The sequence below is a fragment of the Pseudorasbora parva genome, chromosome 20 (genome assembly GCF_024679245.1).
Source record: "Pseudorasbora parva isolate DD20220531a chromosome 20, ASM2467924v1, whole genome shotgun sequence".
NCBI classification, from domain to species: domain Eukaryota; kingdom Metazoa; phylum Chordata; class Actinopteri; order Cypriniformes; family Gobionidae; genus Pseudorasbora; species Pseudorasbora parva.
Genome location: NC_090191.1, coordinates 24,858,806 through 24,875,004, shown reverse-complemented (window position 1 = coordinate 24,875,004; position 16,199 = coordinate 24,858,806). Strand labels below are relative to the sequence as shown.

At 39.9% G+C, this 16,199-nt stretch overlaps 1 protein-coding gene across 14 annotated transcripts in view; it reads right to left on the bottom strand.

Moving 5' to 3' along the window:
* ppfia2 (PTPRF interacting protein alpha 2) overlaps positions 1-16,199 on the bottom strand; it is a 225,527-nt gene that overhangs the window by 18,613 nt on the left and 190,715 nt on the right. For 7 of the 14 annotated variants that reach the window (XR_010899561.1, XR_010899562.1, XM_067427562.1 and 4 more), the window contains 12 exons: positions 16,056-16,118; positions 15,856-15,947; positions 14,688-14,826; positions 14,391-14,608; positions 10,357-10,597; positions 9,965-9,994; positions 9,009-9,136; positions 8,741-8,919; positions 8,444-8,537; positions 7,135-7,149; positions 2,299-2,380; positions 827-1,027 (listed from right to left, as the gene is read on the bottom strand). Coding sequence is in view for 12 of the 14 variants with exons in the window: in XM_067427562.1 (XP_067283663.1) it covers positions 827-1,027; positions 2,299-2,380; positions 7,135-7,149; positions 8,444-8,537; positions 8,741-8,919; positions 9,009-9,136; positions 9,965-9,994; positions 10,357-10,597; positions 14,391-14,608; positions 14,688-14,826; positions 15,856-15,947; positions 16,056-16,118 (1,482 nt within the window). In the remaining 2 variants the exon portion in view is untranslated. The remainder of the gene's footprint in view (positions 1-826; positions 1,028-2,298; positions 2,381-7,134; positions 7,150-8,443; positions 8,538-8,740; positions 8,920-9,008; positions 9,137-9,964; positions 9,995-10,356; positions 10,598-14,390; positions 14,609-14,687; positions 14,827-15,855; positions 15,948-16,055; positions 16,119-16,199) is intronic. The other 7 variants (XM_067427560.1, XM_067427566.1, XM_067427564.1 and 4 more) reach the window with 5 other exon arrangements.

The following is a 16,199-nucleotide window of genomic DNA, read 5'->3' as shown; positions in this document are numbered from 1 at the left end:
ACTGCGCAATTTCGTTCTTTTTTCTGCCCTTTTTTTCTTCTTGTTAGCTCGCCCATTGAGCACTTGTTTAAAAGTCAATGTAGCCTGTGCAACTTTAAAAGAAATCAAAAAAAGATGAAATTATGATATTTTGCTGCCTTCCAGTCCTCCTGGGAAGTTTGTATTTACGAGTTGAGAAGTCATTTACACAACGTCAGGTTTGTTCAAGTCACTTTCGTTGGAGCAAGAAGGGGTGTAGTCTAACTACACAAAAATACTGCAAGGTTTTTAAACTCTACTTCTATGGTACTGCTAAATAAATATTGTGCTATTCCGCCACGCTTAAAGAAAATCCTGAGTTTCCCACTCGTGGGAAAAACACTTTGTGGTGTAAAGTCATCTTGTAATACAATCTTTTCGATTTGACTTGAACGCACCATTTGTCTCAGGCAAGGTGTGGTCAAAATCATACAGTGTGCACCAGACTTTGTGTATATAGTAGTTTGTCAGGAGATGCTTTTAAGAAGGAGTGCATAAAAATAACTTTGGGAAATAACTTAAATAAAGCTGCAGTGTGACTGCTGGGATGTGTGTGTGTGTGTGTGTGTCAGTCTGTGAATGTGTCTGCGCACAATACAGTCACAGACCAGCTGTCACTGATGATGCAAACCACTTTTACCATGACAACAGAAAAAAATAAGCTGCAAATGGGTTAAAAATAACTGACATTAAAAGGATGCTATGGTTATGGACTGGCGTGGGCCAGTATTCAAACAAGGATGAAACTATGGGAGGGGAGGGGGGTACCCTTGAAGGGGGTAGTGTGCGTGTGTGTGTGTGTACTCACGGTTCTAGACGTAGGGGGAGCCGAGGGGCTGGTGAGCGAGACCATCTCCTGGATGGCCAGACGCAGTTTGAGGCGGTGCAGAGGGTTGCTTATGCCGATCTCTCTCTGGATCTCGGTGTCCGACAGGGCAGACATGATTGCTCCACTTTTTACGTTGGCACGACACGCTGCGACGTACCATGCTGGCATCCCCAGCCACAGCTTTGAACACACACAGTTGCATGATTAAACATGTACAAAGACTGCAATGCAATGTCTCTAAAAGAGGGGTAGCAGACTTCAGTTCCAACCCTGCTCCGACACACTTACCTGTTATAGCATGAACACCTTGAATAGCTGATTCAGGTGTTTGATTTAAGTTTGGAAAATCTGCAAGAAGGTTGCCTTCGAGGAGCAAAGTTGGAGACCCTGCTCTAAAATATCTATAAATGTGCAGTATATTGCAAGATTCACCAATAGATGGCGCCATTGCCCTATGTCTAATGAAGTCCTAACCCTGCCAACTTCAACACATCTGTTCTAACGAACAACAAACCTGAATATGTTTTAGTATCATAGGCACATCATGTAACTAATTCTATACTTCATATCTAAGTCAGAAGAACAAAATAGTCAAGCAAGTTCAATATTTTAACTCCTACATATCAGTTACAGTTTTGAAAAAGTTGCAGCCATGTTACTACAACTAAATACTGCAATTGCATCGTTCTAGGAGAGACATATCTCAGTATGCAATATGCAGACGATGCAGCTCAGATCTTTATTTAGCAGCCATTATAGAGCCTTGGAGTTATCTTAACCACGCAATAAACTTCATGTCTGTGCCATTATATGGAAAAAATAGAGAAATAATGACTAGGACCCATCCCAGGCCACCTTTAATCGCACATTTCCTCAGTCATTAAGGTGAATTAATACCAGTCTCCCATATTATACTAATACATGGGTGTAATAATGATTATAACTGGGGAAACCACTGTGGGACCTCTAAAAATTTGTAATCATGCTCTTTTTATATCAGTCTTTTTGATTTTGGCTGCTTAGCTGGACGTATCAAACATTAACCACACAGCAAATGCTATCTTTAAGGCAGGATTTCTCTACAGAACACTAGTTTCCTCTTTGAAGTCAGCAAGTGTATGATGCCTAAACAACTTTCAAGTCATTCCAAACAGAACAAACTCATGCAGAAACATGCGCCTCATTGCTAGGATACACATTGCAAATAAAAACAATATGCGTTTTAAAATTGGCTCAACATATCAAACAAGGTTGAAATACTCTGACTAGATAGAACCATAATATGAAGCCTTTACCCATCACACAATAAAGGATTTCCTGGAAGATTTGTCATTTCTACCCACCCCAAAACTAGACTGTTTCTGACTTTCAGCATCTAGTGTCGACTCCTACAGGCTGCAAATCTGGGCAAAAGTATTTTTTTTGATTGACCGAAAATAAATACTGCCCACCTCCAACCACGCCACAACTGTAGGACCGTCCCACTGAGCGAAAGGTAACCCTTTTCTTCTGGCTTCTTCCAACAACTCGTGCCTAGAGAGAGAGCAGGTGGCAGAGACAAAGCGAAACAGAGAGGAAGACAGATAAGGAGAAAGACAGAACTAGCTTAGAGATAATCAACTAAACAGAGAGAAAGGGGGAGGGGGGCATGTAGAGAGAGAAAGTGAGATGCTTTATCTGTCTCTGCCAGGTTTCCTGTCCTTTAATGGCTAGTATCTGTTTATCAGAGCAACATGGAACACCAAATGTAAAAGTTTCTCCTTAAAAGTTTCTTTCATACCCACTAGTACAAGCCTGCAATTAGCATGTAGCATGACGAATGCTACCTTTTCATGTAATCTCTTTAAATAGGCTGCACCTAAGATATTAGAATGCTCGGTTTGAGTTCACATCACTACATAATTTAATTTTAGGTCCGTCTCCTCTCTTTAACGCGGTCTGGGTTTCTGTTTTTGAATCAAAGACGAGGTTGCGGTGGGATAAAACGAAGGAAACAAACTAAGGGTGAAGTCGATCATGCTGAGATGCCAACTAACTGAAAGCTCCAGTTTCTCAGATAAACATATCATGACATTTCCTTGCTGTGTCTTGATCCGAGAGCTTAAGGAAACTGGAATACTGTCACTTATCGAGGGAAAACAGAAACGCCTTTTCTTTTGAACCCGATTCGGTGCTTTTCTGGATAAATATTTACGCTTTAAGACAAGGCTGCTATCATAAACTCTCATCAGACTTTCACACCGATGTTTTTTTACGCTGTTCTTCAGTGGGAAATATGTTTAGCTTATTCCAAAGTTGCCTTTTGTCGTTTACTCATTTTACAGGGGCTGAAGGACTTGTAACAGGGTGTATCCTCAGCAATGTTCCAATATATCTCTCATGCTAATGTCTGAACTTCACAATGTACTCATCTCCAAGGATCCGTAATCTCAAACTAGTGCTGGGATATTCCCAGTTAAAAGGTTAGTTCACCCAAAAATGAAATTGATGTTATTAATGACTCACCCTAATGTCGTTCCACACCCGTAAGACATTCATTTGCGGAACACAGTTTAAGATATTTTATATTTAGTCTTAAAGCATATGGAAGTGTATGCACACTATATTGTCCATGTTCAGAAAGGGAATAAAAACGTCATCAAAGTAGTCCATATGTGACATCAGTTAGTTAATTAGAATCTCTTGAAGCATTGAAAATACATTTTTGTCCAAAAATAAACAATGAAAATTTCATTTTTGGGTGAGCTAACCCTTTAAGACTTTGCGTTTGGTGGAACTGTGTTGGAATTGGCATTTGGCTACAGAACAAGTACCGGTTAGTATTTTACGATACATAGATGTGTGTTGCGGTGTATTTTAAGGCAGAGACAGCTGGATGTTCCTCCCTCAGAGAGCGGCTTCGTATTCCAACCGCATGTTTGGGGTCTATAAGTAAGGCAACTTGAATGAACTGTTGGGTACAGTACTAACACATGCTGTAGTGAGTGATATGGTTCTGTCAGCAACAATTATATCTCAAAACCGCTTACGTGACCACTGATATCTTTTTTCCACCGAAATGGTGCCGTGATGGTGTCTGATCCGGTTCTGTGTGTGTTTTTTAAAAGTCTTAGTCCTAGTTTTGGGAACATATTTTAGCATTTAAGTGATTCTCTTACTTTATGCAGCTTGTTCTTACAACTAAAGCTGGTGTTTAATCAAACTATTGAAATATAACAGTGATCATGGGAAAGCCACTATAAACCCATTTAAAAATTTCGGAAATGGCAAAGCCACTATAAACCCATTTAAAAATTTCGGAAATGGCACTATGAGATAAACCCTGGAACATACATCGCACTGTTATTAACACATTTTGGTCCCCCTTTGAAATGGCGCCTTGTGAAAATGCAACTTTGCAAGTATTTCTTTTCGGAACAAAGGGAGTACAAAGTGAAAAAAAAAATTTCTTCCATTTTGGGACTAACATCCATGCAGGCAAAATGAGTCAAAATGAGCAAATTTTCAAAAACCTATTGTACCGCACGGATCTAAATGTGTAACATCAGTCCGCACGGACTGATGTTACACATCAGATATTTTTCCCCAACAGTTAACTAAATGTACACTTAAAATATAACAATGTTTGCACGAATACTCGCCAAGAAAAATATTTTTAAAGGGGGGGTGAAACACTCAGTTTCAGTCAATCTCATGTCAATCTTGAGTACCTATAGAGTAGTATTGCATCCTTCATATCTCCGAAAAGTCTTTCGTTTTATCATATTTATAAAAGAAATATGGGCTGTACCGAGTCTTTCCGGAAAAAACCGAGCGCCTGGAGGCGTATCGTGTGGGCGGAGCTAAAGAATGACGAATGTGCACAAAGCGGTGACGTCCTCAAGCGTGGAGAAACCCATCTATCTCAGCTAATACAGATAATGATCCACAATCAAATCTGAGGGAGAAATAAATTGAACAGGAGAAACTGCAACATCAGGACGTCCGTCTCTGTGGTATGTAAGTTACTGTATTTAATGGCCTCTCCACATTTCTGTGTGTTTACTCGCAGTTTATGAGGACATGATTCGGTTTATGGACTGTATGCGACTAGACCTTAGAAGTAGCAAGCAAAACGGTTTTGCACGTCAGAATACTGTAACGTTATACAGAACAACAATGGAGTAACCGTTAGCGCATTTGAATGACGAAGCACGCGATCGTGTCGTTTACTGATGTTTACTCATGCGTCCGTAGCCGACAGCACAGACATTTAAAGCAGTTTAAGTTAACTCACCGGCTGCTTCCAAAGCAGGACCTTTATCGCTGGGACCGCTCCGTCAAAAACACACTTCTTTGGTATGATTTGGTAAAGTCCTGACAGCAGTGGCGTGTAAATCCATTTTGAGACGGAACTGAAACGATGTTGTGAAGCTTCCCGTCATTTCTGCGTTCAAATCGGTTCAAATGTAGCGCTGCCTTCCCGGAATGCTGTGCTGAAGCATTGAAGTCGCTCGACGTCACCCATAGGAATAAAGAGAAGCGCGGCGCGACATAAGTGTTCACGGACGACTGGATCTGCATCTGAGAGACTGTTTACAGCGTGCTCTAGTCACGCGTGCGCGCACCCTACCGGGAGAAGAGCCCGTACGGCCCATACAAGGACCTTCCGCTCTTATTAACGTCAAGTAGACCCATACTCGAAAAAAACTCGCCGAAACTTGTGAGAAACCGGAAGGAGTATTTTTGACACAGAAATACTCCATCAAACGTCCAACATTAGTTTTTGAAACTTTGTCTAAGTTTAGGATGGGAATCCAAGTCTTTAACGGTGTAAAAAGCTCAGTATGCATGAAACAGCATTTCACCCCCCTTTAAATAAAATGTATTCCAGGATCACGCGCTGTCTGAGGTGTCTTTGGTGGCACGCTTCGTATGTGTCTGTCAGTGCGAGTAAGAACATTTGTTTACACCACCATGGGTCTGAACATTTCATAGGTACAGACTCATGCCATCATGAATTCGCTATGAATATTCACAAAGTTGGAATGCTGCACTTTAAAACGATACCAAACTTGTGCTGAGGGGAAGCGGCAGTCATTGACAAGTCGTTTTTCATGGACAAAGGAAAGGTACTCTCAGAAAACATTCAAATAAAGACACTTTTAACAGCTATTTGGAGCACTGGGATTGCTAGACAAGTGCTTAATGAACTTATCTTTTCACTTGTTTTGCCTGTTGCTCAAAGTTAGCCTGTGTGCATTCTGACTCATTTTGCCAGCACAGGTCACAATTATTGAAAAAGAAAAGGACAGGGACTTCTGTCAATCCACCGGTTGTTGATTATATGGAGGCAGATCTTAATGTGAGCTTGCAGTCAATTGTGGGCAGAGTTTAAGCGGACTAAACGTAAAATCTGGTGTATGTCACCGGAGAGAAGTCTGGTCTTTTGACTGGAAGTTTGTTATTATATTTGATTTTTTTATTTTTAATGTGTGGATGAATTTTTCATAACATGCATTTAGAAAATAGATTGGATGGATTTTTATTTCATGTCAAGTATGCAAGACAAGGGGTTTCTAATTCAAACTGGCAGGTTTAACGGGCCTACTTTTCCAGAACCACTTTTTTGTGATGTAAACACAGCACAGAACCAGACTGAGCACCGGCACCATGTCGGTGGCAGACTATCCAGTGGCCGTGAGTGTTCATGTCTGTGCTGAAAAGGCAATAAGGCCTTCGTGGTGGTGGTGGTTGTGATGTATCTCTCCTCATCTTTACGTGTTGGACTGCATATGTTCAGGTCCAATGTAATGCGTATGAGTGACTTCCTCTGAACATACTGTCGCTGGGGAGGGAGAGAAACAGTTATGAGAGAAAACAAAATGAAAAGAAAAAGAGAGCAGGGAAGTAGTCAATGAGTTGACAGTCCATAACCAGAGACGAGACCTGGTTATTGAATACGGCACACAATGCACACACACACACGCGCACGCACGGACACGCGCACGCACACATACACGAGAGGAGAAAGGCCTCGGCATGGCAGATCGAAAAAGGGTTGTTATAAAGGCACACATTCTCTCTCCAGGCAGAGATGCATCCTCTATAGAACTGCAGAGGGGGAGAATCACATTTACAGTCAAATGAAAAAGAAAGGCAGAGGCAGGGGTCTCTAGATGGACAGAAAGGAAATGCGTCGGACCCCCCTGAAGATAGACACACACTTTAGGAGCATGACGACAGACACGGACAGAGCGTCGACAGTGGAAAATGCAGCAAGTCTCGGCAACACAAACTAAACTTACCCGCTGATACAGAGTCAGATGAGGAGAAAGAGAGAGAGAGAGAGAGAGAGAAAAGAAAAATAGAGAAAGCGATGGGAGACAAAATTAAATGCTTGTTATTAAGCATACTGTATGTAGTTTAGAAAAACACCTCAGCTCAGACACGTGCATTACTGTTGGGAATTGTGCTATTTTGCACTTTAATATTGACTTATCAGTCACAATTGAACAGATCTACTTGTCTTTAAAAGTTTTTTTGTTTTTGTTTTTTGTCATACAGCATGCAAAAAGTGTGACAGTGCAATGGAAACGGTGAAGAGTAGTCCTCGCGCGGCGCCAAGATGGATGAGACCGACACGAGTCAAATTACATAAAACGGTCACATTCAACCATTAGCATTAAGGCAAAGAAACGTGATATTTGGCAAGCATCACATGACATGCTGTAAACACATCCAAGTATGCAACAAACTCACAAGCCTGCTATGAAAGGCACATTCTCATGTTAACATACATTCTACAAATGACAATCATACAAATTCAAGACAATTACAATATTTTAGTATTAAAACATGTGGCATATAGACAATAGGCTGTATTATCACTGTAAACTATACTGACCATAAAATCTTTGTTAAATGTTTTTTTTTGTTTATTTTTTTAAAAGAGATAAATTAAGGCCCGAAACATACTCTAGTCAAATATGTAAATAGCCAATTTCCATTTACTTTCCATTCAGGATTTGATATTTAGTGTATCAAAATGCAATGGAAATGCTTATTTTCAATATATTAACTTTATGGCAATGCTTGAAATGTCAGGAAAAAAATATTAGAAACACTCATGCTCCAAGCGTCGTCATAGCCTAGCGTCTTATTGAGTGGTTGTTTGTTCTTTCAGGACATCTACTATCATACTGGATCAATGGTTTATTTACGTTACCTTAGTTACGTTATACTGTCAGAATGCTTATAGCTAACTACTTAAATAACAGTCACTGTATCGCATTAATCTGTCATGAACACTGAGGCCTGCTATTGCCAAAGTGACACAAAAACACACAGGACCGCACGTTTGCAATGCGCTTGCTTACTTGCGTAAAACATGTTTCTGGCCTAAGGCACTACAGTGCATCCAGATGGGCCATGAGCAAATATTGTTTTTTACAGGAAGGTGTGTGAAGAAAAACATGGCAGTGTTTGTGAGGAAGGTTGTTGTGGTGTGTCGGTTATATTTAATTCGTTTTACAAGATTGGCGCCCAGGAGTTAATTACCTTCATAAAAGGTTGTATAAGTTGAATTTGTCAGAGAGTGATTTATAAGATACTTACTTCTTTTTAAGCCTGCGATCTTTCTCTGCCTGTGTTCCCAGCTTTCCGACTGCAATATCCTGACCCATAAGCTCAGGATCGGATACATTTCCTACTGATGGAGGAGACCCATTAACCCATCCTCTGATAATGTTAGTGTGATAATTATATTTACATTCAACTGTAGATCAGTATTTAAATCAGTTTTCAAAATGTCTGTGATATCAACATCATCTCATAGAGCTTAACTCCAATTTAAACCATTAATAGTTTATATGTCTCTACGGAGGTTCCACTGAGCTGTGTCTATGTCCGTACCTTGTCCTGGTCCCATAATGTCTTTCCCCAGCTGCCCCATTCTGGCCTTTTCTTTCTTCCCAAATAGTCGTCCGATGGAGGACTTGATGCCTTTCTTTTTCGGCTGTTTGTGAAGGGAGTCCTGGCTGCTGGCTACACTGCTCAGAGCACTGGCCTCCGTCTCTAATGTAGCCGTCAGCCTGGAGACAGACAGACAGATCAACGGTGGGAGTTAAGTTTGTACACAGCATGTGACTAGCTGCTGTCAGGCGTCTTTTTGCCTTCTCACCGTGCGTCATTGTGCGAAGAAGCAGGTAGCGTGTGGGTCATGCGGACTTGGCGAGGTGTGGGAGGCGGCGAGGTCTCGCATTTGATGGTTGCTTTGTCCTCTCGGCCGTCCTCGTCCACTGCTGCGATCTGTACGGAGAGAAAAACTCTGGTGTTTTCCAATACCATTCCAAACAGAATTATGAATGCCTTTTTAAATTCACCCAAAAATGAAAATTTTGTCATTTACTCACTCTCATGTCGTTCCAAAACTATGACTTTTTTTCTGTGGAATATAAATGAAGATATTTTGAGACATGAAATGAAATAAAATTCAATCAAAGTCATTGGGCTCTAATGTTGTTTGGCTCACAATGTTCTTTAAAATATCTTATATTTCGTTCCACAGAAGAAAGTAAGTCATACAGGATTGGAATGACATGAAGGCGAGTTTTTGGGTTGAAAACAGGATGCGTCTTATATGTATTTTTTCATTCTTAAACACCCATAAAGATATTTCCATACAACATATAGAGTATTCCAGAAAACTTAGATGCCATCCATACACTGAAAGTAATTTAAATTATATATAATTGATTACATATGTTTATAAATATGTATTAATTCTTATTTACTGCCATAGTTCTCAGTAGTATTGTTTTATTAACCAGCACAAATATCTAAACATTCTTAAAACAATATAAATGTGCTTGAGAAGCAAAATGGTTCAGAATGTTTTTGTTTGTTTATTTGTCAGTGAGGCACGAATAAACCTCATTATATTTTGGTATATTCATTAATTCCAAATCAACACCCTTTTAAACTATACCCAGTACAATTCAGCTCCAACTCATGAATTTGAAATGTAATACATTTTTACATTCAAATTTTTGCCCAACCCTGGTGTCCTCTATAGTGCCTATGAAAATAATCATGGCAAATACAGAGCTCTTGTGTGAAGGGATTTTGAAGTAATACCTTTCTCCTGTGCTTCCGCAAGTCACTAGGCTGCAAAATACAAAACAAAAAATATTACGTTTGCTGCCTGTTAATGAAGAAACTGCAAAGAAAATACTAGAAAAGCTGTAATACAGGATTTGATTCATTTTGTGAATTAACCAGCACTACAATTTGCATGAAAAACTGTTGCAAAGATTTTAAAGTAATGTGCGTAAATAAACAAATATTCTTAAAGGTCATATAATTTTGTATTACTTTCCAACAAAAATAAATAAATATTCCCATTTCCAATGACCATTTTTTTTCATCCACAGTCAGCACTGCTGATATCTAAAAAATATCAAAGAAAATGTACTGTAAATCCTGATTATATAACCATGTAGGACAGAGATACAGATGAGCTTGTATACCAGTGTCATGACCCCCATGCGCTCCATGTCGCGTGCCGGGCTGCGCGGGGTGAGTTTGGGGGTGGAGTGTCCGCTGGGAGGTGAGGAGGAGGCGAGGGAGGATGCGGTGGCCGAGGCAGTGATGGAGGTTCCGGGATGGTGCAACCGCGCCAGGTTCAGCCCCTCCAGGCTCACGCTGGCCACGCGGTTCTCTATTTCCTCTGCCCTCAGTTCTGTTGACTCCTTCTCTTCTTGGATCAGACTGGAGAAACAATAATAATAATAATTTATTACATTTATATAGCGCTTTTCTAGACACCCAAAGCGCTTTACATATAGAAGGGGGGAATCTCCTCAGCCACCACCAATGTGCAGCATCCACCTGGATGATGTGACGGCAGCCATATTGCGCCAGAACGCTCACCACACCAGCTGATTGGTGGAGAGGAGACAGTGATTAAGCCAATCATTATATGGGGATTATTAGGAGGCCATGATGGATAGGGGCCAATGGGCAAATTTGGCAAGGATGCCGGGTTTACACCCCTACTCTTTATCGAAGGACATCCTGGTATTTTTAACGACCACAGAGAGTCTGGACCTCGGTTTAACGTCTCATGCGAAGGACGGTGCTTATTGACAGTATATTGTCCCCATCACTATACTGGGGTGTTATGGGCCTTTCACACCGAACGCGGCAACGGCGCCGCTGCGCTAAGAAATCCATTCATTTCAATGGCTTGCGCCGCGCAAGGACGGTTTGTTGCTGCGCCGACCAAAGCGCACGCGCAGCGGAGCGCACCCTTGACGAGCTTGCGCGCATGCCGCGGTCAAAGTTCAAAATGTTTTAACTTTTGCCGCTGCGCTCTGTGACGATTACCGGCGCGGCCAATAGAAACGGTACATCGAAAGAAACGAGCACGGAAATCAAAATGGATGAACATCTTGTACTGTGCGTGTCAGTACAATAATATTATTATAATATAATACACACATATATAGGCCTACACACACAAACAATGTGCAAACAAGGCATATACATAATAATGATAAATTGATATATGTCTTATTTATATGCCTTGTTTTCACACTGTGTGTGTGTATATATATATATATACCTCTTCTTCCTTGCTGCTCTCTCTCTTCTTCTTCTTCTTACTAGAAGGGTTATTGCTATCGCTTAATCGCTCGCTTTTTAGCACGGGACAGATACATATTTGCTGCTGATTGAATGAATAGAAATAGACATATAGAACGAACTCCCGCAAAAAGTTTTGAAAACTCCGCCTACTTTGCGCTGGCCAGTGAAGCGCATCTGAAGGGCTGCGCTGAACCCCGCGGCAAGCGCAGCGCATTCCGCGTTCGGTGTGAAAGGCCCATTAGGACCCACACAGACCACAGAGTGAGCGCCCACTGCTGGCCTCACTAACACCTCTACCAGCAGCTACATGGTTTTCCCAGTTGGTCTCCCATCTAGGTACTGACCAGCTTAGCTTCAGTGGGAAACCAGTCTTGGGCTACAGGGTGATATGGCTGCTGGTAGGAGAAAAACAGTTTAGCCCACAGTAAATTAAGAATTATTTGATGACAATCTACTAGCAAATGTAAACATTTTGGGCTAGAAGACTAGAAACACTGTAGATAAAACATCTAATCTTAATACAGTGGATAGTGCCAACTGAAAATATATAAACTTCGAACATAGAAAAATGACAAAATAAATGCAATAACAAGCTCCAAAAAACAGAGAAATAATAAAAGGCTGGTTCTTTACTGGCTGAAGACTGATGTGGGTTTCAGTAGACGCTCGAGGACAACACTCAAGGATCACAAACTGCAGTTTACTGATCTAACATTTGACAGCTCTTGTAGTGGATGTTTTTCATGGGCTCAGATTATTGAATATCTTGTAAAGCAGCCATCGACTGAGCTGCAAACAATTAAACATTGACCATTTGTCATGCATTTAATGTTTACAGTTGGTTGTAAGGCATTCAACACTTTTGTGTCTTTTAGCACAAAAGCACAAAGACAAAGCTGGTGCTTTATCAAAAGCGAACCACTACTGGGAAGGGAGAAATAAAACAGTGTGCAGGGAGACCATCTTTCTTCCTGTGGTAATCAAAACAACCAGCACACATTATAGGCACAGTTTAATAGTACTGTGAGCTGTATTTGTACACTGGTAATCAAATAAAGTTAATGTAACACGTTTTTGTTTTTTTAAAGGCTAAAGAAGGACTTGCTGTCTGTTCGGGCTTCTTCAAATATTATTCAGAGATTTCCACTGAATTGGACAAAATGAGATCTCAATGAAATCCCCAGGCCTGTGTTAGTTTGTTTGTTAGTACTTTAGTTGGTGTCATACATTTGCTTTTGACAACCTTAGGTGCAAGGGCACATCCAGTCAGTCCTTAGGGTCAGTAATATGTGAGGGAGATCAACAGAGAGGACACAGTGATGACTTATCAAGCCAGACAGGTGATAGTGGTGAGACATTGAGGAGACATAAAGTACAGGCTACTCCCAGACATTATGGAAATCAGGAACCGCAGAAACAGCCTTTACCTTTCACTCAACCTCTCTTGTTCAATAACTACTGGACAGCCTACAAAATAAATCCTGACATATTCAAATCAGCATATACACTGCCTGAAGTCACAACTCTGCTTTCTGCAGCACCTTTTATTTTTTCTTATTCATTCCAGGACTTGCGTGTAGCAGGATCCGGATTCTGAGTCTGTAGAAATTTGCAGGTTTTATGTACCTTTGACAGTTAAAATTTTCAAAAAAACATTTAATTGAGATTATATCTAGGGAGTAGAAGGTTATATGTAGGTTATGGAGGGAAACTTGAATGATAAATCTACACTTCTAAGGTGACAAATTTAATCCCCTACAGTATGTTTGCAAAAAAGCTACTGGGATAATAGTGAAGAAACTTGTCCCAGTCCCAAGAATCAATTTCCATGTCACTTTAAAGAAAGATATATAATAAATAGCAAATTAACACTTAGAATAAACAAAAATCATATTATATATGATAATATAATAAAATAAATAAATATTTATTAAAATGTATTAAAATAATAAAAAAAATTATTTATTTACAGGTGAATAAGTTAGTGAAATGAATGAGTAAAAAGTGAAACAATATTCTGTAAGTACCAGTAAAAATGTAGAAAGAAAAATTTGATTTTTAAAAAGACTAAAGTCTAAAATAAACTACACAACTTTTAAAATCTGAGCATAATTTAAAACTCTAGCCCTTATGCACTTGCCGACTTTGTAAATGGCTAAAGAAAACTGCATCGCACACAAAATGAATGATGCAAATTTTCAAATAATTCGGATCATGCAGATAACGTGTACCTCACTGCTAGGGGATACACAACATTAAAAAAAAGAGTGTTCTTAAATCAAATTAAAATGTCAAACATGTTTGATATCCTCGGTGTGGATGGAATCACTATCTGAAACCAAACAAATCACAGAAATCTACAACTGCACAAAATCATATGACTATAGATATTTTTAGATAACATTTAAATAATGTTTTAGAGGGGGGGGGGGGGGGTGTTGTAAAAGTTTATCTTGATTTAATGATAACTGCATCACAAGAACCACAAACATATTTCAGGTCCCATAACTACATTCGCCAGTGTAACAAATTACTTACTTTTGTTATCCAACCTGGGCTGCATTTCTCTGCTAGTATTACAAGACCTAAAATCTGCATTTGAGATATAATTAACGTTCTTTAGGACAGGATTGAAATCAGGATCGAAACCAGTAAATAAACAACTGTCCAACCTAACCATTCTAAAGGTGTGCAGCAAGGGTCTGTCTCTTGTTCTCCTCGCACATTTTTCCTTGGTGACCTTTGAGGTGATATTTTTAAGAAATATAATGTTCTTTCATTGCTATACAGATGTATTACATAACAGACAATTTGAAAGTAATGCATCTTCTCAATCTCTGGGTAGACAATTAAGACAACACAATTTAAGCTCAAGCCTACAAAAAGGTGCTGTGGTCACAATGAATGTACTGACCGGATCTCTTTATTGATGGCATCCAGTTGTTCTTGCAGCATCATTGCCAGAGTCTGAGCATCTGAATGTCCTCCAGGAGACAGTAGATCCATTGAGCTGAAAAGGGTCTCTCGGTCATCGTCATCAATATCCGACATCTCCGTGTCGCTCTCAAACGGGTGGCCACCGAGAACGCCAAGTTGCTGAGAGCGCCATTCGTGCTCTCCCAGAGACTTAGCCTGCAGAAAGATTAAAGAGAAGCAGGAATAAGTAATGTTCAGAACAAAGTTCAAGAAACAATGGGTAAAGAGTTCCTACCTTCTGTTCGTCCATACGTAACCCCATGCGCCCTCTCCTGGGTCTGCGGATCACCTTGGTGGAGCGATAATGGTCCGACTGCGTCTCGGCAAGAGAACCCAGAGAGAAACGTAGGTCTCCGGAAGCATCCAGATGGGACCTGGAACCAAATCATAATCCATCATCAAGACATCTAGAATCTAGACACATTAAATACATTTTCAATGTTAAAATGTCATTTGCAAAGAAATAACAATATGCAAGGGGAAATCAAAGTACAAAACTGCCATAAGTAATTTAATTTATATCACTGCATAAAGATGGTAACATTACCTCTGTTCCAAAACCTAGAGAGCTGCTTTGCTGTCTACATCAAGCACAAGCTCGTAACCACTATTGGAATTTAAAAAGTGACTCTGGCAGCAACTCCACTTGCCACATAAATCCTCATGGGAAGTAAACAAGAAACTTGACTCTTGATTCCAATAGAATTTGATGTTGATTCTAAGCTAATAGCCTGATAGTCCAATACAATGCAATGGTGCCAGGCCACTTTATCAGTGCCCTTGGCTCTGGACCAATTTTTTTTACATTTATTTTCACATTTTGTTTTATAGTTATAAGCCGTTAACCAAACCAACCATAGCTATGAGGTGAACATAACAAACTTAAAAATCAGAGAAATACAAAGGTACAAGACTTACTTAATGGCTTTAAGGAGAGAACATGCTTAATTACACAAAGCACTGCAAATGACAAATAAGTAAAATAAGAAACAATGGCTTCAACAAAAGCATGCCATTGATTAACAAGCTCGTAGCTCACAGTAGGTCTGTTTTTTAAATCAATAAACAGGATTTTTACTTCCTAAACCCAACTGTTGCACTCTAAGTGCATAAAAAAAAAAATCATTACATTTCTATTTTTTATCCATAGTTTTATAATATTTTATGTATTTATAATCAGCATTTCGCTCCATTTTTGTTTTTTTTACCTTAGCAATACATCCTTACATTGCCTTCTCCAGAAAGGATGCATACGCTGTTGCTGCCAACTGTTGAGGAACAGCCTTCATGTCGAGCGCACACCTATGATGCCTAAAACTTCTGTTGAGTTGGTTGGGTTTTGGAACAGAGCTATTGTTTATTGTAAAAGGATAGTTCTGAGTTTTTCATGGTTTCTGCCTCACCGTGACAGCGTGGGCTCTGTAAGGGATCCGGCCCTCAACCGGTACTGATCCAGCTCAGATCTCAGTTTCTCTATCTCCTCTGAGAGATGAGACTACAACCGCAAAGCACATTAAAGTTTCATTTTACTCAGAATGGATAGCAGGTATTGCGTTAAAATTTGTTTCACCAAGCTACTTTTCAGAAAATAAAAACCAATGACCTTTTCTTGAATGGAATCTTCTAACTGCTTCCTGTAGTTATCAGAGTCTTGTATTAGCACATTCTAAAAGAGAAGCAATGGAAACGGTATGAGTGATTAACGTGAACGACACTTGAAGTCATTGGCACTGACGGTTGGATCATC